Here is a 26742-nt window from a genome sequence, read left to right as displayed (position 1 = left end):
TCAAGTTCTGAAAACTATTTTGGATCCAAGATACAGGCAGGCTGACAACTAAACAAAAAACAACAACAAGACCACAGAAACAAAAATCAAATTTAAATTTGATCAACATATTTTCACTTTGTAAAACCTTGGTCAATACAAGCTGTAATATCCTGATATTCATTAAGTGTCCAACACTGAAAAAAAACCAAAACTATTATCACTTTACACAAAGTTATCTGAATGAGACACCTTCTTTCGTAATGTCCTTCAGATGGAAAAGAACAGAAAGTTTCTTTTTACATAAGCATGCATTTATTAAAATCTTTCAGCTCATTGTTTCCCAAAAATCAGTAAACCGCCAAATTCTGGAAGTATGAAATATCTTTGCACAGAGTCCAGAAACAGCTGTGTTATTTATTTCCCAGATATTCTTTTTAAAAATTAGTCTTTATCTACAGAGTTTTTTACCTTACTGTATGTGTAGTCACATAGTATAAGAGCTCTTCCTTTTGTATATTAAAAAACATCTAGAAATTATTATGATACAGTAGTAGCAGACTGATTACAAGAAAAAAAAGTAATTTGCACCGCTACATAATTTTCTGACATATTTAAAATAAAAGAATTGCATTCCTTATATTTAAATAGGCATGAGAATGCATTTATAAAGAGAGAGGTTTGGTGGGATTATTTGTTCAATTTTCTACTAGACTATGTGGTAAATCTTGGGCAGTTAGGCTAACTGTTGCTTTGTATTACAGATAACGAGCTAAAAGATTTTAAAGGCCAGTTAGATACGCTTTGGGAAATAAAAGGATGAACAGAGTGAACATACAGAGCGAACATAATTGCTTTACTGCACACAATTCTTTTCTGTACCAGTGCTGTATTTTACTGGATTAGTCAATCAGTTTCATTGTTTTTTGAAGCTGAAAATTGAAAAATAGTGCTTCAGAATACTTTACATACAGTATATTTTGCAATTTAAGAGAAGCATGTTTAAAAAGATAGGCCAGAAGCAGGTTTAGTTTTCAATACAGCAGTCTTATACAAGCTGACTTCAACCTGATTTAATCTTACCATTGTCTACAGAAATTCCAAGAATACTTGATATTTTTCTCACACTGAAAACAGAAAAATCACTTCATTATTGGACGCTTTTTCACTTCCAGACAAACCAAATCATGGGCTTCACAATCTCTCTAGAAATTCTAAGAAACTTATTTCTCCTTGGGAGATGTCAAAACATGGAGATATGGTCAGAGTGCATATTTTAACTTTTAGGCCAATCATTTATAAGACTAAGTGGGGAAAAAAAATTATTTTTTTCTATTTGCTTTATGAAGCATAAGTAAATTTTGTAACTATACACAGCACAAAATTGAAGTGTATCTAATTTTCAAAAATTAAAATACAATTTTAAAATACGCTGTAGTTAACCATGCTCCATGTTATGGCATCAAGCCAGCATTGATTGTTCTATCATAAAGCAGAGAACAGACCATCGACTGATTCCAGCTATTTGTTTGACCTAGAACAATAAAAGTCATTGAAATGCACTGGTGTGGCTCTGGGTCCTGTCTCTGGTGTTGTGGTACTGGTTGAGGATGATGAATGTTATCATGTCATGAGACTTACTGTGGTTAAAAGTGAGAGAGTTATCCAGGCTGCTCAGCTGCTGCAATCTGGCATGCATCATTCCTGTTCTGTTACGGGAAACAGGCAATGTCTGAGATTTTCGATCATGAACTATGGATCCCAACCCCTCCTGGTTCCTGCAAGATGGGTGAAATGGGATAGAAGCAAAAGTTAGACATGTCAAACTGCAGCAAGACAGGAAGTGTTAGTTAAGCACAAGAAGTTTTATAGAAAGAATTACAATGCAACCTATTTACTGTTTTATTTATAAAACAAAAATAGGTAGCTTAAAAAAAAAAGCATCACAGCAAACTCTTTCTTAAAACCTCAAAGCATGAAAGCAAAAGCACAGAAGCAGTTGCTCTTGAAGTGCCAAATTTACTTCAGAGCTTTTGAAAACACAAATATTTGAGGACATAAATATTCTGAAAATATTCAGAACCCAAAACCAAATTCTCTATTTTGACTGTAAAGATTTTAGCAAAAAGTTAGCAAGACACACAGTGGTAAACTGAGAAAGCACACATGCAACAGGACAGCAGAAATTAACTGAGTTATTATTATGAATATCTTACCCAAGCAGGAAGGGAGAAGAGCCATATACTTTGTTAAACTTGCAGCAATCAAGTCAAGAAAACAGAAAAGTGATCTGTGTTAGCAATCAGTACAGGCTAACTTCCTAATGTGTACCACCACCAGAGCTGATGAAAAATGAAAACCAGTGCTTGAATTACAGAATTCCCCTGTTCCCTTTCATTCTGTCATTTGTGTATTATAAGAGTGCGTGCGTTGATTGTGATATACTTCAGTAAAACGACAATGTGAAAGACTAGAAAGCTACATTTACTGGGAAAATTCAGTATCTCTGCAGAACACCAGATGATTTCTGTAGCTTAAGATTTTAAGCGTTAACATGCAGTACACAGACTAGGTGATCAGTAAAAAAAAAGGAAGGGTAGTAGTTTTCTTGACAAACTAGGCAAACAAATTAGTTGGAAGAATTTTTACAAAAAGCCTGAAAATTATAATCCTGTAAATCCAGAGTTTGAAGTACATTTACACGCAAAGTTTACAATCAAAACCTTAAGACAGATTTATTTTGGCCTTTAATTTTTTTTTTTTAGGGTATGTGAACAGAGATGAGATTTTTTTCTGAAAATTCTCCAAAGAGATAGTCAAGTTTGCTGTTTGTAGAAAAAGATTCACATAGCATTGAATCTAAATTAAAACCTAAAAAGCTAACATTTTAGTTAGAATTCTTTACCACCCGAAGTCAGCAACAACTTTCTCCCTGAGTTCAAGAGGGCCGGTATTTCAAGCCCACAAGTTTAATTGTAACAGTATCACTATGCCAACCACAGTGCAAGGCCTAAACAAGTTTCTGTATTTAACTCTATTAAAAAACTACTTTGCATTAGAACCCACATTAACGCAAAGGTATTCAAACAATTGACTCCCACAGATGTTCTCCTAAACAGCCTTCAATGGGAACGTACAGGTATCTAATGGTACTTCAGACTTCAAATCAAAAAACAGCAGCGTTGGAGTGTTCACTACTCACCTTTCACTAAGAACACTACATATAAAATTTCTAAATCATTTCAACAAACACGTTTGTCTATGGCCAAGTGAATAAATAAAACAAATCATAAAATTTCTTCCCCAAAGACATTATTTCCAGGAAAAAAAAATGCTGTAAAAGATAGTATTTAAGGGGTGGGTTTTAAAGTAATTGGTAATAAACACAAGACACACACATCATTGTTAAACAGGTACCAGACTTTCAGACAGGATACAGATTTGTTAATGTTGTAACCAGTTACTTACTTCAAACTGTTATGTATCATTTCTCAATAACTCTTATACTCATGCAATTTATTTGTAATAGAGATTGAAGGCATATTGTACACACTATTATTCTTAGTGAATAAGACACCAAAATTTAAATTCCACACAGTACCTGGCTATGTATCGTTTTCCCATGTACTGGAACTGATGTAAGCACACTCTGTAGAGAATACATAAGTCAGAGAAGTAACACTTAAGACAATCTCTTCTAGATTTTTTTACATTGAAATTATTCAACTATTATTTTGTTTAACTTTAAAAAAAACTTACATCATAAAACTTCTTTATTTCTCGTACCCTTAAAATTCCCTTCCAGTTCCTAACCCAAGAAAAGGTAAACATAGCTCTTCTGATATCAGTCACAGGTGGTCGTTGTTTTGGGCAAATTGGGGTAATAGCAAAAGGCAGGTAAGGCTGCCTCCAGAGCACACCTATCTCAACACTCTGAATGAACACCTAGTGTGAGTCTAACAGTGACAAGGTAGAAGGGCCAAATGGTGAAAAAAACTACCCCACCTTAGAAAACTGTAAACACTGAGTTCAAGTGTTTCATCCTGCATAGATTTTTAATATTTATAGAGAAGAAATGTTTAACCTCAACTGACAAAATTTCATTATATGAAATGAGGCCCACAGTTATAGTTATTTACAAATGAACAGCAATCCATGACAAGTAACATGAAGGATGGAAGCAAAGAGACAACCAGACATGACATACATACACATATTTTGCAAAATATGTATAGGGATTCAAAGTAAAGGCGATACATTTTGCTTTTTTTCCCACTTGGCCTCAACTCTCTTGGTTACAGGTTGAATTTTTGTTGTTTTGTTGGCTCTGGGGTTTTTTTTCGGTTGATTTTTGGGTTTGGTTTTGTTTTGGGTGGGTTAGTTTTTTTAAAATTTTTTTTAAGGTCTCCAGATTCCAGGATAATACCAACAGGGTTTCTGAAGAACTATTTTCTAAAGGAAAACTACTTTTATAATAAGAAGATGATAGATGCAAATCCCCAAAAATATCTTTCATTAAAAAAAAAAACATCTATACTTTAACATGATGCTATATTTTAAAGAATCATAACACTACTGGTTCAGATCCAGCAAGAAAGTTGAAAGTACAACCTAATTTGCCAAGTGCCTCTGCTTGTCTTCACAACTGGTAAGTACACAACAACAATGACTATGAAACTAGAAGTCACACTTTCAAATCAAGAAAAATGGTGTGAATGGAGGATGTAATAATGACTTTATTTTACTCTTTTCTCACTGTAAGTAATTATCCTAATAACTCACAACATGTAATGCATCTTCCCTTGTCCCTTGAGTAAGAATACCCTAAAGGTTCTTCTTTAAAGTGTAAATCCAAACTGAAAGGCAGTTTTCAGGCTTTCTTTTCCATGTGCCAGCTGTGAATGAGGGAGAAGACTGGCAAACAGTCTCTTCAACTCAGCTCCATTGTGTACTCAGACCTTAAGCCGATTAGCTGTCTCCAAACTGTGGAGTCAGAACGATGCTTGCCTTCCCCAAACTTGTCACTCATTGCAAAGGAACCTCAATTCTCCTTTCTGATAACTTCTCATCTTTTTTAGATTCTAAGTTTTTCAGGAAAAAGTTCTATCCATGGTGAGTACCTACCTAACAGAAACACTGTCTTACTGAGGTAATGAGAAACTACTGTAATGACCTATATTAATAAAAATCATCATCAAAACAAACATTCTTTTAATTGGCAAAATACCCCTAGAATTAGAAGAGGTAGACTTTTGTAAGCCTTGTTCCTGCTCTAATTTAAGGAGCTGTGATATCATCCACTGCGCTAATGAGATGGAAATTTTATTCTGTATTCCATATACTGCTATTGTGATGGAAATCTTTGATAATTGATAATTTGACGTTACTGATTTGATCACAAACCAATCCTATCCAGCCCTCAAATAAGAAGTATCTAATGGCAAAATACTGTTCACCACTGATTCCATACAGTTTACACCTCACAGTTCAGAGAGTCTAAGTAGGGTCATTTACTTGTTCAGTTCTGTCTCTGGTACAATCAATATCATGCCAGATGTACTCAAATGATGAGTTAAAGGACTGTCTACAACATATTCCTAAAATAGACCTTGAGTAGCACAGTCAGGAACACAATTAACAACTGATATCACATTGATTGAGCCTCTACTACAGAAACAAAGGAGAGCAGTCCAGTGAAACACACAAGGAGAGCAGAATGGCTTCTGTGACGTGCCACTTCCAACGAACAGCGTCTTCTTTGCTTTTTAACGTATCAGTCAATTTTCATGAGCAAACACACCAAGTGTGCATAGGAATGGAGTGCAGCCGTTGACAACAAATACTGGATTCATTCTATATTTTTGCCCTTACAGAATGACAGAAGACATGAGAGGAATGCTAGGAAGATGGTTCATAACCCTTTGTTTCTGAAGTTATGCAATTCAATCAATTTTGATATGCACCCATATAATTTCAGCAGTTCAAGTTACAAGATGCATTTCAATGCAGACAGGTAACAAGACAGTTGGCTCCTTTTCCACAATCACAGCAGTATTCTGAGCGTCACTTGCTGTTTAGGAACTTTCTGAGATCGCTTCTGTATAGCCTAATTCCAGAAACTATCATGGAATTAGACAGACATGCAATTGTGCACATCAAGTTAAGGACTTCTAAATGGATCAAGATGGGATTATTTTTTCAAACAAATAAATAAAAACGTATATACACTCTTATATCTACTTATGTTTTTGACAGGATAGTGGAACATATGATTTTATAACAATCTGAACAGAAATCTTACTCTGTAATCGTGAAAAAGTCCATGAGTTCAGATTTTGTAGCTTTGTTCCAGTATGTAAACAATGCATCTAGGAAAAGGAAAAGTATTAAAAACAAGACAAAAGACAACAAATACAAAAATATTAAGTAGAAGAGTTAACATTAGTTCTTAGTTTTCAGATAATGAGGATTTAGAGAATCTAAAAATGGCTTGCGGGATGCAGAAAACTATTACTACTTAAAGCTTTCCTTGAAGCTGATTATACAAACACAGATCTAAATTCTCCAAATGAGTTTCTACTACAAGCTTTTAAGTAATCCATAATATTCCCATACAATTTCATATTTTATATAGTAATAATTATGTAGTCAGTCGTGAATACACTGTTCTAAAAATGTAAGACCAGAATACTTTGGACTGTTAGTCCTATAACCTGCTTCTTTATAGACTGGAATCAACATTTTTTAAATTCATATTTATGATTTCTTCTTTGTTAATTTACAATGCTTTACTATGGATATGTTTTTCAGCACAGGATTCAGATTTTCTTTATTTGCACATATTTCAAAAATGGCTATATATATTTTACAAAGCTTGTAGTTACATAGCCAAGACCTGATCTCTTTTGCCAAAAATGTTTAAAATTTGCTATCCAATTCAAAATTATTACAAAGATGTGTTTATTTGACACTTGTTCTTTTCCAAGAGAATTGAGATCAGAAAATCCCTACCGTGCTTATGTAAATTTAAATTGAATTTTCTAGAAATTGTTTTACCTATTTCAAAGTTAAAATGGTGAAAAATATACTTTTGAGTTTTATTATTCTTTGTAATTAAAATATGTAAAATAGTATCAATGTAATTAGATGAAAATCTAATGGTGTGACTGGATATTGAATACTCTGACCTTTCAATTCTTATTCTTAAGTAATAAATTACAGTTCAAGTACTACATAAATATGCTTTTTAGAAATTAACATCAAAATAGGCACATAAAAGAAATTAACTATTTTTGATATGTTTAGCACAAACTGAAAAATTCAATGTTTTTACCAAAGGTTTCAGTCAGAGTTTGATTTGATCAATCACACTTATTTGTAAAATGCAGAACAACATGGCACCTACACTTGAAATATTCTCCTGATTTTGATTTCGAATTTATGAAAAATAGGTGGAATTACCTACCTTCTGACATACTTCTTAAAATATGAAGGAAACACATGAGCAGACTTTTGATCTCTGCTTGGTCAAGTTTGTCATATCGAACTACAGAGCTTCCTAAAGTGCTGCTCTGTTGGTTCTGAAAAGAAAACAGACATATTTTGGTTGAAGGCTGATTTAAACTGATAATAAACTAAAATGTTTTAAATTGCCTTATTAATTCCTGCAACAGAAAAAGGTTCTCAGAACAGAGACAAAAATGTTTCATGTAGAGACAGGTCACTAAAACACACATTACACACACAAAGTATACCAAATTAAGCCTCTTTACCTTCATTTATTTTTACTCCTTTTTATGATTTTTTTCCCCCCAGAGGGAGGACTAAGAGGAAAAGTTACCTAACAGTGATTATTAATCAAGTTAATTATACATCAATAATTGTAGAAATCATCTACGCACGTTGTAGAAATCAGGAATGCCCCTTCGGCTTAGATTAAATACTTTAAAAATAAATGCTACTGTTAGGTAATATATATATGCTCCTTTGCTTTTTAAGAGACTTTACGCTGAACTGTAGACAGACCTGCCTCTACAAAATTCTTTCCATTTAAAGATGCAAGAACCTCAAGGAAAACATACATGAATGGCAAGAATATGCATTCTGGAAGATTAACTACTAAGAAGTAATTTGCCCTTGCTTAATTTAAAAAAAAAAAAAAAACAAAACAAAAACCAAAGATGTCTCTCCCTGCTTTCTTTTTTTGTACAAAATTCCTACACTTGTGGGAAGTTAATCAGCAACGCTCAATATTAAAGTCTGCCTAAAAAGATAAAAACCTCACAGCTGATCTTTCAAAATGTGTACCACAAAAAGAAAAAATAAAACCATGAGAATATACAAATTGAACCTTAGGCAAAGGTTTATCTGTAAAAGAATAATTTCCACACAATCCAGTGTTACAAAATCCTCAGTCTGAGGATTCAGATGTTTGTTTAAAGGATCAATTATGCTCTTTTTAGTGCCTAATTCTCACTCCCAATATGAGGCCCCTTATGCAAACGGAAAATGAACCAGACATTTATTAAGTTTGCTGTAAAGTCTGGTACCACCGATCTGTGCAACTCTGGTTTCTACAAGAAAGTGGATCATCTTGGCTCCATCACCTTTTTAAGGACACATACCAGTGTTGAAAGAAATCCTTCATATCAAAATCTGGCAGGGGGCGAACCCCAAACAAAAAACCCCGTAGACTCAAGGGAGAAAAGCACTTGGTTTCATAAACAAAGTGAGAAGTACCAATACCTCAAGGGTAGAACAACCCTTCCAGGAACACTCTTCACTAAAAGCAGGAGACATGCTAATGCACAAGGGAACATTTCACAGCACACACATCAATTCACTGCTGAGCCCTTTAACATATTCCGTGTAAAAAGGAAAGAAATGCTGTCCTAAAACAATCTCTGTAAATCTGTCACATACTAGCCATTGAATGGATGTGCAGTGAAATGGAATGTGAAACTATGGTTAATACTAGCCAGAAGTTACTGTAATTTAGGAAGAAACAGACACCTATATAAGCCTGATTATTGCAGGTTCTAAAGACCTCACAAACTGTTTGTCTTTGAACTATCTCTGGTGAACAACAAGGTGCTACTACACAGCTTTATGGATAATGAAATAGAGCAGGCAACTAATGGGTGGCAGAGCAGAAACAGAATTTGAGTTTCCTAGACTTTCGGATACTATCCAGAGCACTAGGTAATATTCCCTCTAAAATAGCTGAACGTATACACAGATAAAACTAGGACTATAGCTACTTGCAAGCTTAATTTAAAATCATGTCAATAACCTATAAAGTATGCACATATTAAAATAGAAACTGATATACTTCCAGGCAATTCTGATTCCACAAGTATAGTTATACAGGTTATTCTGAAAGAAAATTAGAACAAAAACATGGCTCTTCAGTAATGATATCAAGCAATGAGCAAAAATTCGAAGATAACGTGCATGGAACAACTGATCTACTAGAAAGAAAGTTTGGAAAGCAATAAATAAGAAGCCAGGATTAAGTATTAGTCGGGGAAAATATTAACAAGCATGCAAAACATAAATCCTCTATTACCTAAATCGGCAGACCAGAGCAGAATTTTCAAAGGCTCTTGACTCCTTTGAAAACCCTTTTACTTGGTAAAAACACTACACATTAGTAATTAACAACATGACAACTAAGTAATAGATGACAGCATTGCCATTTAGCAACAGTGTATGCACAAGATATTTCTTTATTTACTTGGTCAATGTCAAAGAAGATTTTTTAGTTCTATTTCTATTAAAGACACTAAGACTCAAATTCTGCTGATATTTAAGCTGATTGGATTTTTAGACTTAAATCAAATCATGTACACAAACTAGTCCAGGTTTGGCATTTAATGGCATTTTACATGGTTACATTGTACATATTTGCCTTGAGATGCAACTGTTGCAAAGAAGCGGCAAAACTACTGATCACACACTTCACTCGGAAGCTGAGCTATACCAAGCACAAAAACCAAATACTTCTTGTAACTGAAGAGAGAAAGCGGCATGCAAAATTTTCTCTGGCAAAGCTGGAATTGTCAGAAGTGAAAAATCCATAGTAACACGGTTTTTCTTTGCAGGGTGAGAAATTTCTTCTTCTTCTCCGTTAGGGCGCATAGCATGAGCAGAGTGCCTTCTGAGAAGCTTCTCTCTCTGCCACACGAAGGCATGTCAGAGTCAAGGGGAAAAAGTTAACATGTTGTGACTCGCACAACAAGAGCTAAGAAAATGAAATGTGATCAGTATCAACACAAGCTCTAGAAAGACATGACTGAATACCTGATAGCTACTGCAGCCAGAGCTCCTAATTTGTAACAGCTTTAAAGTGAAATGATTTAGAAAAGTCAAACTAATATAAAAGATATCACCTACAGAAAGCAGAGCGACTGTTTTTTTAACATTTAAAAAATGCTACATGTATTGTGTATAGAACAGGATGGAGTGAAGGTCTCCACAACATCAAAGAAGCTGTCCTAACTAGAATTCAGTTCTCAAGTGAAATTCAATACACTTCATCTAGTGCCTTTCTCTAGCAAAGGAAGCAACAACTGCTTATTTATATCCCCATGTTGAAAATCTTTTTCTATTCTCTACAAAACAGCTTAATAAATGCAATGCAAAAAGAGTTCATATGATAATTATCTTGCAAAAGAAAAAACTTATGTAAAATTCTGCTCTACAGTTATTCTAGAAAGCCTATTTCCAATGGAGATTACAGAAGTTAACTCTTACGAGAATTAAGATGAAATTTTCATAATATACTTTGCGTTCTCCATTTTGGTTTAGCTTTTTTTTACCTTGTCAAGGGAATTGCTCTTGTCACTTTGTCTTTCTGGGAGACTGTTTCCTGAGTCTGTACTTATAAGAGAGCCTCTTGAGTCAGCGTTCCTCACACTATTAATATTTGGAGTTGATGTGGTGTATGGGGAAGCTGAAAAAAAACAGAAAGCAATATAAAAATCACAAAGAATACGTACACTGAAAAAAGTCACTCCATAGTTTAGTCAGACTTATAAACCCACCATATATGTGTATGTTTTTTAGGAAGGCAAATAATGAATTCAATTTAGTTACTTTTAATGAAGATAAACTTATTCTAGAGTTTCAGGAAAGTATATATGTATGTACATACACACAGACTTACGTAAAATTACATATAAACATGTGTAAAAACATATCTAGCAATACACACACACTTATATGAAGAAGAATGTATATTTAAAAAAAAAAAAAACCAACCCTTCCCCATTTTTCATCTGGTTCTGGTTTGTTGTTTTGTTGTGGTTGTTTTTTTTTTAATTGGCTAGTAAGTGACACAAATAATTACAGCAGACAACAACAACAAAAAAAATACATTAAGACGACAGACCAGAGGATGCCCACAGGTGTGTGGAAACATCACTCCACTTAGAGGTGGTCCCTATCATCATGCACAAAATCATGGATTATGGTAGTCTTGCCATAAGTGACTAAGGCTGGTCTCGTCTCCTATTTCTCTGCAGCGAGACAAGATCACCTTTGATCGGGGGGGAAAAAAAAAGCAGCTCTCTCCAGGAAACAGCTTTAGTTTCAAATAGAAAAGCAAAACCAAAAATATCTCAAAAGAAAGTTTTCATATACAGGCTGTGAATTCTGGCCCATGCTGAACAGCTATTTGCGTTAGGGCTCTGTTAATTAATGGAGCAATAGCATTCGAGTATACATGCAGAGAGCAATCAAAATTCAATACAGAACAATTACTTCTGGTAACAAACGAAAAAGGAAAATGGTTCTTTTTAAAATTATTTTATTTTTCAAGTGCTTACCAATGCCAGAGATAACACCAAATAGATCTTTAGGAAGATTGTTATCCAGTGTGTTTCCTGATTTTTGTGGTGTTACCAGCTGACTTGCAGTTGGCAAACTAAGTGCATCATCCTTTGCACTCTGTTCAGAAAAGAGAGGAAAATTATATTAAAGTTTTCCAACATTATGGGTTTAGTGTATATGACATACTTTATCTTTGAGAACAGCATTTGTTACATATTTGTTTCTTAAATTTTAATTTCTATTAATATGCTCAAAAGGACGGAATGAGATGTTCAGGTATTTGTACAAACTTAAGGTACCTCAGGAAACACTGAGGAACTTAGTATTACACTGAATTTTAAACACTGTAAAACAGATATTGCCAGAAGACCCAAATTACTTTTATTTCAAGCACCCAGTCATTTCTCTTGATAGAAGGGTATCATGAGTTTCTTTCTTATATACCAAATGGAACACAGCAAGATATGGACAAAATAAAATACATCAATAATAAAATCAGATTCAGTAATTGTATGCAACTATGATATAGTTACATCTGTGATATAGTTGTTGTATACAACTATGATATAGTACATCATCACAAATTCCATTTGAATTCATCTCCTGTAGCCTCTTACAATAGAGCTGTTCTAAAAGCACACTCCTTTAAGGTTAAAAATTCTTCTCTAATTTCTAGAAAATTAACCATTTTTTGTGATCCATTTCTTTCAGTGTTGGACTGAACTGGAAAAGAAGATTAAAAAAAATGTTCTGCCCCTCTACTCTGCACTCGTGAGACCCCTCCTGGAGTACTGTGTCCAGCTTTGGAGTCCTCAACACAGAAAGGACATGGACCTGTTGGAACGGGTCCAGCGGAGGGCCACGAGGATGATCAGAGGGATGGAGCACCTCTCCTATGAAGACAGACTGAGAGAGCTGGGGTTGTTCAGCCTGGAGAAGAGAAGGCTCCGGGGAGACCTTATAACAGCCTATCAATACCTGAAGGGAGCCTACAGAAGAGCTGAAGAGGGACTCTTTGTCAGGAAGAGTGGTGACAGGACAAGGGGCAATGGTTTTAAATTGGAAGAGAAGAGATTTAGATTAGATATAAGGAAGAAATTCTTTACAGTGAGGGTGGTGAGGCACTGGAACAGGTTGCCCAGGGAAGTTGTGGATGCCCCATCCCTGGAAGTGTTCAAGGCCAGGCTGGATGGGGCTTTAAGCAACCTGGTCTAGTGGGAGGTGTCCCTGCCCATGGCAGGGGGGTTGGAACTAGATGATCTTTAAGGTCCTTTCCAACTCTAGCCATTCTATGATTCTATGATTCTATGATTCTAATATGCATTTTTTTTCTGCTGAACAGCAACAGCAACTACTGGATCTGTTGGGATTTTAGCAAACATAACTAATTCCCTGTGTGTTAGAAATCGGGGGTGTATCCTCTTGCATAAAAATGAAGTATGTGCAAGTGCCTTCAATGCCAGAATCTATAAGAATACAGGCAAACTATTTATACAAACTAGCAGGCAGACTTAAGAGAGGTCTTAAATTTTGAGTAAAAAACAGAGACAATTTAATGAAATCTCTTCTCACAAACTGTATCAAAACTGGTTAACAGACACAAAAGGAAGGCCATTAAATTGTAGAAACTACTGATATTTTTTACTTCAAATACACTTCTTTGTCTGCTCTTCTTAGAACACTCAAAAAGATGCAGCAGGTGCAATCCTGTGTGGGCTGTAGTTTGCACTGAAACATAGGCACATGCACCAGAGATATAGAAAAAGTGAGATGTTACATGGCAGTATAATCACATGGCATTAGAATGATGCTGTGGCAATCTCTGTGGTCTAGTATTCTCCAAAAATCTTCAGAGGTTCAAGTAAAGATCAATAAAGGCACTGTAACCTTTATGTAGGACCAAACTAGCCAATTATCATGTTCGGCGTAACTGGACCAGAGAGACTGCAGCCAAAATCATGAAGGATAACTAGGCTTTTACTCTTGCAATTTTCCACTAGACTTCGAGCAATCTGGTCTAGTGGGAGGTGTCCCCGCTCGGGGCAAGGGGGATGGAACTAGATGATCTTCAAGGTCCCTTCCTACTCTAACCATTCTATGATTCTATCAAAAGCAAGGAGAACAAACTTGCAGAATTCTGAAGATTATGAAACTCTGTTTGCCAGAAGTATGGCATTCCATATACATGTTGCCAATAAATTATGATAAAAATAATCCAGAAGATCAAGAAATGGTCACTCACATTGCTGGAAGGGTTAACAGGAAACGGAGACACATCTTTAACATTGATTCGCTGAACATTTTCTATAAGCAGTCCAAAGAGTGGCAAATACATAGTGGCTATTCTTGCTTGATGGCTCTAAATAGAGTTTAACAGTTCATTAACAAATTACAAATTTAATTTTCAATCACCAATTTATTTTTTTTAACCTATTCACTCCCAAGTTACCAAAAAGGAGTATTTAATAAATATTTGCCAAGCCAGAGTCCACATTCCTAAGTTCAGAAATGGCAAAACGAGTGATCATCACTGTATTTAATTCTAATTAACAGGTCAATAAATTTATTTACTGTTTCAATATAATGCAGAAAAAAAACCCCTAAATTAATGTAATTCTAGCTAAGATGAACCAAGTAAATTAATATTATGTTAGCTTGATAAATTAATGATATCTTCCATTAAAATTTTATGGCTCCTCCACAGCACAGCTAACATTAAAGAAACTCAGGAAAATGAAAAATCACTCAAAATTTGCTACCATGACATGTAGCTTTCTTATACCCATTTTACAAGTAATAGATGATTGAAGGACAGCTGCCAAATATTAATAGCTAATGCTTAATGAAAATAAGAGCTTAAAAACATTTGTAAAAATCTGATTACTTTAAGAACAACAGTTAGATTACACTGTGCTAAAAAACAATAAACACATGTAATGATGTTAAAAGGTGCTTTGTGCCTTCATTTGGTAAAAATATGGTATTTGCAGATTGATTTTGATAAAATTTTCATACATATTTTCATCACAGTTTGACCATAAGTAGCATTGCTGCAAATTAACAAGTCTGTTGTGAAAGAAAAACATTTCTATATGTCTGCAAACCTAATTTTTATTATTTTGTACTACTAGAATAGCAATACACTTACCCTGGAAGCGTATCTATCATCAAAAGAATGCTTTATCATCAAATTCTTGAGCACACTAATAGCAATCTGCCGCACATCTCTGAACTCTTGTAATGCATTGCCCACCTCCCTTAGAAGCAGTCCCACTAGGAAGTGATTTTTACAGAACTCATCAGTTAATGAATAGTCCAAGTGAAGGTCTGGAAGTAAAGTACAAGTTCTATGTAAGGAATAGTATTATTTAAATCAACTTATCAATTAACTTAAGGCTGAACTAAAATGTTTCCAACATTATTGAAAAATTCATATATAATCATACATATATAATATTTATTCACAGTTATTAATATACCTGCAGCCCAATTCACTTCATAATGATGCATTTATTAAACAGACAAAGATGATGTATATTCAATCAAGAGAACATGGATAAATCTAAATACATTATTAAAAAAAAATAATATTTTAAATACTGCCCAATATTCAAAAGCGTTCCTATTAAATTTACCTGGACCACCATCTCACAACTACAAACTCAAATTTTGAGTCTATATTCAGGCACTGAAAACACATATATAGTGCACAAAGGCTGTATGTAAATTCTATCTTTCAGGAATTTATTTGTATGGTAGAAGTTGAATTTAATTTTTGGTCTGTGGTTCAATCCTAAGTTAGTAAATTTGAAGGAAACCAGCTACAAGAGGAGTTTCCCAGGGTCTATCCTACATGATACTACTTCATCAATGACCTGAAAGAGGACAATGGAGCGCACCCTCATCAAGTTTGTAGATGGGGTACAGTTCATACGCTCAAGGGCAGGGCCGCATTTGAGAAGAATTTAGATTCTACAGGAATGGGTCAACAGAAACATCAATTAAATTCAACAAGGACAAATGCAAAACTGCACCTCGGATGGATGAACTTCCTGCAATGGTACCAGCTGTGGAATGACTAGCTTAGGAGTCTAGGTGGACAGTAGCTTCAAGAGGAGTTTGCATGGCATCCTGGCAACAATGAAGGCTAACAGCATATTGGGCTGTATCAACAGGATCGTAGCCACTTTATCAAGGGAAGTGTTTATTCCCCTTTACTTGGCATTTGTTAGACATATCTGTAATACCGTGTGTAGTATTTGGGCCTTCTAGTACAAGAAAGAACTTGACTGAGTTCAGCTAAGCACCACCAAGGCAGTTAGAGAGCTGGAGCACATGCCCTATCAGGACAAATTGAGGGAACTGAGCTTGTTCCATCTGGAGAAGGGAAGGCTTGAGGTGACCTGAGCAGGAGGCTGGACTACAGTACCTTTTAACTCGAATGGCTATATGAAAAAAAGTAAATAGTACACAAAACCTCACACTGCACACCTACCTACAGGAGTGTTGCAGGCTTCCGCAGCTAGTGAATTAAAAGGTAATTAATGAAAAAAATGCAAACTTAATAATCATAGCAGGAAAGGGAGGCAGAGTCAAGGATGTAGTTTACTATATTTTCAATGACTAGATACTTTGGATAGATTACTCTGCTGCTTAAACTATTCATTTAAGGTTAAATGAAAGGATTACAACTTTAGGCTTCCATTTAATAATTTCAAGGTTTCCAACATCTCATAGACCTGAAGTTACACAGTCTACACATCTAATAATAAAAAGGTGACATCTAACAAATATACCATATGCTTCCTTGGAAGAACTTACCTTGGTATCTCTGAACTCTGCCTTTTCCAAAGGGCATTGGTAGATTCAAAGGTATATAGTGCTCATGATTACAGACTACACGGAGAAATTCAAATTTGAATTCGAAAAGAGTCTGCAAAAATAATTTTAAAGTATAAATTAAGCAACTGATGCAGCAATTTGAATAATACATTAAAAACAGCTTTCTAACACAAAACGGTGATTTCTCTCAGTCTTGCAGTATGACTGATACAGACTTGTCAAAGTTCCGTATGTCAGTGTAAAATAATTCCAGCATAATTCATAATAATAACTGGGTATAGTCCTATTTCCTGTTCCCATAGTCCAAAGTTATTTAAGTTTACTAGCATATTATGTATTGATGTAAGAAAAGTTCAGACCCACAGAAGAAATTCTTCAGACATCTGGTACATGCTTTCAACATGACAGTAAATGTACAAAAACTTATCAGATATCAACTCTTCCAAATTTAGCCTCTCTCACATTCACATTTAAAATTTCTGCTTAGTGTTGCACTCCCAAACCCCACCACTTTTGCAGTACACATGCTCTAGGGTGATAAAGTTGCACTTGAACATGGGAATCAAAATATGGAAAAGTGATTTGATGGAAAAAAAAAATGCTATAGGCACAGCACAGGGACTTTTAATGTAACTAGGAAGAAGTCTGAAGAATTAATGCAGGACTCTATCCACGTGTATCAAGAAGAAGCAGCTCGTAAAAGTAGTTTAAAAACATTGAGTACCTTCGGATCTCCTGGAGCAAAGCAGCTGATGTAGTTATTGATTTGCTTGAAAACAAAGCCTCTATCCATAAAAGTAAAACACCTCTGGGGAAAACAAGCAAAACCAAGATAGTAATGATTTAGTACTGTCTCAGTCCTCAGTAATTATATTTCTGTATTTAACAAGTTTATTTTCCAAACACATTATTGATATTTCAGTTTGAATATAAAAAGCAATAAAACAATCAAACTAAATATATGTATACACATATGAATATCAAATTTTCCCTTAGAGTACAGAATGTAAACAAATTGAAAAAAAAAAACCAGTTTGAAGAACTATATCTTCACAGAAATGAAAATGACATGCCACCAGCAGCTTTATCTACCATTTTATTTCCCATCATTTTTTCCTCCCTACTGGATCTTATTGGCTGAAAAAGGAAAGACGCTGAAAGTCTGTCTACATAAAATGAATGCAAATAAACCACTACTCAATGTATGAAGCTGTTGTAGGATTAGAAGGTAACCTAGATAATATTTTTCAAAGGAAAAAATAATTAAAATACATTTTGGATAAAATATAAATTCATTAAAAAAATAATCAAACTTTCCAACAGATGTCTTCCTGATTACAGAAGATGTAAATTATACTTCAATGCATTTTAACTTGGACATAGAATTACACTTAAAAAGCATTATGCATATTCAATTTTATAGGAGTTGGCTTTAACATTCTTTGAAATCCATGAAGCAGTATTATTGGAAAAGTAGCCACAGAGCCCAAGTCACCTACTTTTATAAAGGCAGCAAGGCTATGATTTGCATTTTTTGAAGCCTCTGGATTGTCTCTGTACTTCTGAGTGATGTGTGGCATTAGCATATTAACAACTGTTTCAACTGCGTGATGAAAGGAAGCAGAAAATCTCTGGTTTCGCAACAGCTAGAAAAAAATTCAGATAAAATATTTAATATAGTTTATAACACCAAAATATATCAGAAAACTTACTTTAGATTAGATATAGATAACCTGACAGGGAGAGGGGGGACAAAGAAAGTTTTCAAATTTTCTCATTTTTCATTTAAAGTAACATATTCTTTAAATTCAAGATTTTCATGAAGTTTCTAGACTGAGGGGGAAAAAAGAGCATTTAGTTAAAAGAAAATATTACAACAGGCAGTAATATCTGTAATTAAAATCCAAGCAAGGCAGTCTTTGATGACAAAAATCCATGTATGAAAGTTTGTAAATGTAATGCATTAATATTTCTCTATACTACAATAAACTTGATGACAGAAGCCAAGAATAAAAAGGAATCTTTTCATTTTATCCATCTTCTTTTCCAAAGCAGACACTGGCTGGTTCACATACAGTATCTGCATCATCAGACTCTCTTTTCTTTTTAGTAACTAATTTGCCTTTTTCCGCTATGGAAGTTCTCATCCATGCTTCTTTCTTTCTCTTGCTCATCAGCGGCTTCAAATCTCAGCTCTTCCAGTCTTCAGAATCTTACTCTCCATGGTTTTAAGTTTCCACAGTCAGAACTGTTCTCCCTTGCTTTTAGGTACTTTGTCAGTCAGATTTCCTCTATGTCATAATTTCCTCCTTTCCACTCACCATCTATACTATCTCCACCAATGATTTTGAACATTCTGACCAGTACTGATCAGTAAGTTCTCTTCAGCTTTTTGGCACTGCAAAGCCTCTTTTATTACTCTACATCTTACGATCTTTAATAAAGATTCTGTCTTTTGTCTGAAGGGACTTAATGATGGGTGGTGTGAAGCTGAAGAAGCTGACGTTGACAAAAACTGTTTCAATTGTACAGTCATTATGTCTTTCCTTCCTGAAAACTGAAATCAAAACATCCAAGCACTCTGAATACTTCGTTATTTAAATGAGTTTTGTGAACTATATTAAATGCAACATTCCTAGGCAGAACAAGTCATTGTCAAGGGCTCTGCATAAATTGATGATTGCACAATTTGATCCTTTCGTGTTTGAACTGAGCTCCAAATTCTACAGTTCTATTTAAAAAAAAGAAAAAAATTAAGGTTGAAAAACATCCCTGTATAAATAGTATTCAACAGTATTCATTAATAAAATAACAATTAAAAAATAAAAATTCTGTTGGTGGGTATGCTAGTCAGTGTCCTAAAATGTTCTTGCAACTCAAATTTCATTGGACAGCAATTTAGTATTTTTAGAAATACTATAAAATTCTTGCTATAGAAATAGTTTTGCTGCATCCAGAAATGCATCTTTTTATCAGATCTCATAAGCAGGAAATATCTCAATGCATGTTCCATTTATTACTTTACCCAGTAAGACAGAAAAAAGCTAGCAAAATAATTTATTTGATATCTAAGGGGCTTGTAAATCAAGAAATTATGTTCAGGAATGAGGATACATGCTAACAAGAAATGAGCTCTGCTCATTCTTCTTTCATGTCACAGGGAAGATGACAACAAGGTTACTTCTAAAAGTAGAAATGTCTTTTTTAACATGAAATGTGGAGACAACAACAAAAATCTGCCATAAAAAGTCACTCCAGTAGTTTATAAGCTATGAACCTTACTTCATGTTGTTGCAGGGGAAGAATGAGAAAGAACAGTAGTTCAAGGTGATACACCGGAAAGTACTAGAATCTAAAGGGTTCTTTCCTTTGTACAATTGAACAGTTCATATTTTGGGGTTGCTTTTGAAGGTACTATTAAAAACAAACAAAATATTAACCTGAAATGAATGAGGTACCTATACAACTAGTATACACAGCATGCAGAACACTCTATTGAGTAGGACATCAACAGAAACCAGACACGTATTTTTCAGTATCAAGCTTAGGGGCTTAGGTGTAGGGTTTTTTGGGTTTTGGTTTAGTTTGGGGTTGGTTTTTTTTTTTTTTCCTCTTTAGGTAGAATTACTCCATGCTTCTATATCTGTAAGTCCTAACAGAATCATGGCAACATTTTGGTAGTTTCAATGTTGCCTAAGAAAATCTCTGCATGAACTGTTAGCATCTTAGATTTATGACCACAGAACCTACTAAGTCTATAAAAAACCACCTCACTATGCATCCTTATTTTCTGAAATAAAATGGGGTCTCCTATAGAGTTAAAAGTGCCATCAGTATTTAGATCACTTTTTTGTGGTTTATCTACTTCTTTCTGACAACTTGGAATCAGAAATAAAATGCAACTAGTAATTAGTATGCTCTTTGAAGAGAATCATGCTCTTTCCATGCTTGGTATTTTTTCAGCCCACCTTCCACAAAACACTTGTTTACAATCATGCTGTTAAGAGGCAGAGCAAACATTCTTTAAAATGAAATTGTGTAGAGCATAAAAACTACTTAAAATGAACAAGAATTTTTCAGAATTTATATGATCATACAAACCCATGTAATAGACAAAATCTCATGCAACAAGTTGGTGTAAAATATCACCTGAAGAAAGTTCATAATTCCTACACTGATCTTCAGAAATATAAATATATATTGAATTGTCTCCTGCCTACAACTTTTGGTGCATTTTAATGAAAATCCTAAACTTACTTATAACAGCCCTTAGAAATCGATCTCAGAAGACCACAGTTTGTACAGCATGTAATCTACAGCATATAGTAAATCACAAAATGAATTGCTCAGTCTTTCAAGTACAGCAAACCTGAGGCCATTAGGTCCCAGCTACTCATTGTTACTACTAAAAAAAGACAATAATCAGTGCCTTCTCTTATAGTTACTTAGGTCACTTCGACATCAAAGAGATGGAGGTCTGAGTAATAGGTATTGCCTACCCCAATTCACACCATTTTTCCATAACCCCAGGTAATCAAATCAGTCTCAGGCATCTATAACTGACACACTGTTCCTTCAACAGCTTTGTCTTCCCTAAAATGAAAGTCTTGTTAAACTGAATTTGTTCCTCAGGTGTATATGCTGGTGCTCTCCAAATATAATTTATTATTAGGATTACAGACACATTAGGCTTTGAAGAAATGAGTCAGTATAGCACTAGGAAAGAAATAATCATAAAAATTAAAAATAAAAAATAAAAAATCAAGAACTAGCAGTAATGTGAAGAGATGCAGATGACATGGGAAAGGATACTAAAAACATGGACACTGGCTGAGTCATTCTGAAAAGTAAATTGCATTTTTTTGTTTGTTTACAGAGATTGCTTTAAAAAAAGCTGACATTCTACTGTACTTATTCTATCTACCATCTGATCTCAATTTAAAAATGTAATCCCTATTGTAAGGAAGTTATAATTAAATTAAGGAAATGGGTTTGCATGACAGCAAGTTAGTGGTTTCTTTGAAGTTTTTTTTTAAACCAATATGCTGTTTCCAAACTTGTGAGGATTTTTGTAAGTTTGTTAAAATCAGGAAAAACTAAATAAACTTTGTTGAGCCCAGCAAAAAGAGCATGTTGTTGCTTTTCAGAGCATCACCTACCAAATCCAATAGAAAACACCCTCAAGCTATACAGGTTTCACAGAAACCATGTTTTGAATACCTTGCCCAGATGCACCACATTCTGTAATTAGAAAACCTGTATCTTCTCACAGAGCTGAATACTGTAAAATAAGAAGTACTGCCAGTACTGCCAGGTAAGTACTGAAACCAACAAAAATTCTTTCAATTTTTTTCAATGTAACTTTAAAATTTTAAAATTCTAATTCAATTTCAGAAGTGTCTAGAAAATTTCAGCTTTAACTAAGAATCAGTGTTTTCTGCTTTGTAAGATTATATTTTCATTTCAGTTGAATTGATTAATTAAATTAGTACAATTAATTAAACTGATTATCATAAGTTCAAAATAGTGGGGTAAAATAAGAAATACTCCATTCACAGAGTGAACAGAGGCAGAAACTCCTTATTCAAAGAACATCAAATCAGTAATGAAAATACAAGTTTACAGATCCCAAATTGTTCGAACACATACTATGAAATAGAAAAAAAAGAAGGGAAGAACAGAAAAAAGTCCATCCGAATATTTTTCTTACTTGGGTTTGCATTAAACAGTATTTCTATTGATCAGTGGTAGAAAAAGTTGTATATCTTTTCTTTTTGCTAGAAATTTTGAGGAATTCCCAAACAGTTGATCTGTTAACACGAGCAAGAAGTTTGACATCTTAAATGCGAAAGGATGGACTGCACTACATCCATAGCAAACCCTTTGTGCGTATATTTGCATTCTAAAATCTCCTAAACAAATGGCAGTTGTCACAGTTCCCTAGGCAGTTTAAGAAGTTAGTGATAAAAGCTTGCCCTCTTTCACACTTTAAAATATACTTAAATCTGTAGTACCTGTACCATGTAAATAGTCAACTACCCCCACCCTCTCAAACTAAAGACCTATTCTAAAGACCTATTTCTAGATTAAATAGAGTAAAAGTACCAAGTTAAAGTTTATGTCTCTATATTAGAGTGTATCAGGTTATTTTTGCACAAAACATGCATTTCCTGACAACAATTGTCTAACCTGTTTCTAAGAAAAATCTCCCAATAAAGATTCCAGAATTTCCGGTACCACTGCTCCAATTAAAAGCTGAGATTTTATTTCAAAAACAAAAATTATTTCATCCTTTCTTTTGAGTACAAGAGAGGGGATCATTCTCTGCTTCAAATTTCTATCTCTACAAAGGGTGCAGTTCTGAAACCAGGCATCTTTACTGTGTGATGTGGTTCAACTTGAATCCACAAATCATGCTCTTCCTCTCTATTATTATGATATTTGGCAAATTATGTATCAGTAATTAGTGCTAAAATGAGTCCAGTTGAATACTGTATTAAGGCAGATTATTTTTTTTTATTTACTACTAGATGACAGTCAGTCTGGTGATATGATTTAATTCTTCTAACTAAAAGTAAAGCAGTAACATGAAAACGAAAACATTTTTATTCTGATTTGGACATCAAACGTATTGCTTTAGAGAGTATCTAATGATGAAAAATTCATTTGACCATTTATCACATGGAGTTCACATGCTTCTTAAATGAAAAAGGAATCAATAACCTCTTTAAAGATGAAATCTATTGAAATAGAAAAGTCCAAATGTGTAAAGTAAGCGGAACTGGGACTGAAACTCTACTGACCGTACCTCAGAAAGACAGTATTAAGTGTAGCACTCGTAAAGCTTTTTTCCTGATCATTGTCCGAACAACTATTTCCCTGCCCCATCGTGTACTTCAGACTTCCAGTTATGTTCTAAATACACAGTGAAAATACTGATAAAGATTTCAGATCAGCCTGGTATGTTACTCAGCTGGGACTATTTTGTATACTTGAAATTATATTTTCAAGACTTGTTTTAATAGAGAAGTAAGTAAACTAAAAAGCTGTTAGCAATGTAAGAAAAATACTGCTTATAAGGCAAGCTGGTAGAAAAATACGTGTTTCTAAAATTTTAGCATTCTCCTTCCAGCACAGGAAATAACAGAGAATTAAATATTGATACTTCTTCTCGCATATAAAAGAACTGTAAACTACATGATTCACTGTTCTGAGAGTAATTTTATACCACAGCTACTGTACTGCTCAGGAAAAAGCCCACGTGTTTTTCGGTAGTACTTATATCAAAGTTCACGGTGATATCTATTGCTTCCAGATTCATTGTACAATATGTATTAAGAAATCTTACTAAAGAGCCTGATGATTTACACAGACTGCTCTACCGTATGGATTTTAAGGGGTTTCTATCCTTTTATAATAATGTTGAATCTAGCCCCGTAGTTTTTTCTGTCTAATATTTCAACTGATTTCTTCTGCTGCTTTGCTTTTTCCTGTCCCTTTCTTGGAAATAAAGTTATTATACATTAATCATAACCATATATATAAAACTTTTTCTTCTAATATGCAATAAAAATATGTGATTGGAGAAAGAGACTACATAAATTCTCTTCAGAATAACATTTTTTTTGCAAAAGTTGACATACCTTCACTTTAGAGTTTTCTATCAAATGCTGAGCCATTGATTTTATCAGAACTTCAAAGAAAAACCATGAATACTGCAGAGAAAAGAAAACATTCTGTAAAATTGCCACATGCATTCAACAACTATTTCAATACAACTAGTTCTTATTCTTCAGTTTTGATGAGATAAGAACATATAGTAAAAAGTACAGTTCAATATATACCTTAAGTAGCTTGTTGCTTGTAAGAAAGTCAGCAGATGGCTTTAAAATTGTTGTCATGGACTTTGTCAGTTCTTCATGTACTGTCTTATATTCAGAAGCAATGTAGGGTTCTGCTTTATAAGCATACTTGGGGAGGAAAACCAGAATATAATGTGAAACTAGGACATAATATGAAACAAATTTAAACAGATGCAATTAAATTTAAATATACTCTTTTTAAAGACATAAAAAAGGAAACATTTCATTTACTTTTACCTACCTTGACGTAAGACCTCAGGTAGCTATCCAAGCCTTCTTCATGACACTGAGCAACAATATGGATAATAACCCTAAACAGGCAGAAGACAGAAAGCACGTAAGCCTACAAAGACAGCTATGATTGCAATAGCAAAAATGTTCCTCAGTTACAGATTTATGTGGTAACCCAGTCATCACTTAAATTCTATGAAGCACTTAGAATCCTTTACCTTGTCACATTGACTGCAACCTCCTCTTGAGTTGCTCTAGTGAGAACTCTAAACAACTGATTTAGAACAGTCGGCAGGAAAGCTATCATCACATGGCCTTCCATAGCATGAAGGCTCTAAAAGAAAGCAGTAATACTGTCACTCCCTTGAAACAACAGCATTTAAATCACAAGTTCTGAAACAATAAATTTTAATGCAAGTCTTTTTCCAAAAATACATGCTGCTTGCACTATTTGGTGTTAATTACCTGAAATACAACTGCACAGGATGCAACTGAGAATAGTTTCCAACATAAATGTTTGGCAAATATTTTCTACAATTAGGTAAACTAGGGATAAAACTCAGGCTTTAGAGGATTTTAGAAGTAGCTATTTGTACTTTTCCATTCAAATGCATTCTAGGTAATGTTTCAATGAAAAGATGACCTGTGTATGCCACAGCAAGCTGACACTGACTCTGGTATGCTTTGCTATTTCGTCCACCGATGCAGACATTCAGCAAACAGAAGTTCCACAAAAACATACACATTGCTTACCTGTGATAAGAGCAATACTAGTTATACTAGTTACTGCAAAACAATAAACTAATATGTTAAAAAACAGAATGAACTAAGATCCCTAACTATCTAATGCTGGGAATTGGAGACAGTGAATTACTAACCACTCAACTTCTTCATGATATGCCCTTGCATTCCATCATGTGCAAAAGGTATTACAGACGTAACCAACCTGACATAAAAGGCAGTGTATGGCATTTCAGCCTACATTGTTTTTAGCCACAAAATTCCCTAGAGTTAAAGGGAGTTTGACACACACACACAAAAATATAAAAAAATTAGTATATTTGCTGAACATGCGTACAGATGACACATTTGAAACATTTCCGTTCAGTTTTAAGTAGCTGTCATGTCTTTGAATGTTTGCCTGAGCACACATTCACACTATTCAAGACTCAAAACAATCTTCCTTCCTACGTGATGTGTGATTTTCTTGGAAACAGCAGTCATACACTACAGCATCTTTTCTATAGGTCTCGAATATCAGAGTGTTGGGTAGACATGCAAATGGAACTTCAGCTCACGCTTTTGTCCAGGATGCAGATGTTTTTTGGTAAAGGTGCTGTTTTAAGCAGGACTCTGAAGTGATTCGTAACCCAATTTCTGATGTCTTTGAGAACTCAATTACACTTAGACTGCCGGAAGTAGCTGTGCCCTTTGATCCCTCAGGCAGTAATGCAGGTAACTACAAGCAGATACCACAACTTATGAGACGCTAAGTGATGTTTAGGATCATGAAACATGAAGGAGAGCTTACAAACATCTTGAGTCAGGTGAGTCTCATAAAACCTTTAATTAGAAGTGTCAGATGGTGCTTACACAAAATCCTGTTAGGGTGGGCAACAGCAGATATAACAGAGAATAGAACACTTGTCAGGTTCAGTAATTCAAGCTGCTCTGCCAGTAGCACGCTGACTTCGTGAAGGAAAGTAAGTCCTAGGTATTTAAACATGTCATTGCCATTATAGCATAGACATAACCAGGCTTAGTGCTAGCGCCATCTAATTGGGGACCATTTGGTACAATTACTGCTGCTGCTGCAGAAAGCAGTGGAAATAAGGATGGCTCCACATCTAAAATTATCAAGGAATTTGAAACTGATATTTTAAGTGAGAAACAGAGAAACGACAACTTATATCAAAACAAGAATGTCAGTAGCAGAAACACCAGCGAGAGGCATCTCTAGTGACTCATTCCAAGTAACCATTGGGGGATGATGAAG

General features: G+C 34.5%; 1 protein-coding gene across 9 annotated transcripts in view; it reads right to left on the bottom strand.

Annotated features, from left to right (window-relative positions):
* Positions 1–26742, bottom strand: part of DOCK9 (dedicator of cytokinesis 9) — a 124190-nt gene that overhangs the window by 27007 nt on the left and 70441 nt on the right. For 4 of the 9 annotated variants that reach the window (XM_074160700.1, XM_074160676.1, XM_074160691.1 and 1 more), the window contains exons 24-38: positions 24965–25080; positions 24757–24826; positions 24498–24623; positions 24297–24368; positions 18153–18299; positions 17378–17461; positions 16633–16744; positions 14960–15138; positions 14054–14170; positions 11808–11928; positions 10800–10933; positions 7445–7559; positions 6281–6347; positions 3581–3628; positions 1063–1106 (exon numbers count right to left, since the gene is read on the bottom strand). In XM_074160700.1, coding sequence (XP_074016801.1) covers positions 1063–1106; positions 3581–3628; positions 6281–6347; positions 7445–7559; positions 10800–10933; positions 11808–11928; positions 14054–14170; positions 14960–15138; positions 16633–16744; positions 17378–17461; positions 18153–18299; positions 24297–24368; positions 24498–24623; positions 24757–24826; positions 24965–25080 — 1552 coding nt within the window. Of the gene's footprint in view, positions 1–1062; positions 1107–1620; positions 1758–3580; positions 3629–6280; positions 6348–7444; positions 7560–8776; positions 8780–10799; positions 10934–11807; positions 11929–14053; positions 14171–14959; positions 15139–16632; positions 16745–17377; positions 17462–18152; positions 18300–24296; positions 24369–24497; positions 24624–24756; positions 24827–24964; positions 25081–26742 lie in introns of all 9 variants that reach the window. The other 5 variants (XM_074160659.1, XM_074160640.1, XM_074160651.1 and 2 more) reach the window with 3 other exon arrangements.

The sequence above is a fragment of the Numenius arquata genome, chromosome 1 (genome assembly GCF_964106895.1).
Source record: "Numenius arquata chromosome 1, bNumArq3.hap1.1, whole genome shotgun sequence".
NCBI lineage: Eukaryota > Metazoa > Chordata > Aves > Charadriiformes > Scolopacidae > Numenius > Numenius arquata.
This window is presented reverse-complemented; position numbering and strand designations above follow the sequence as displayed.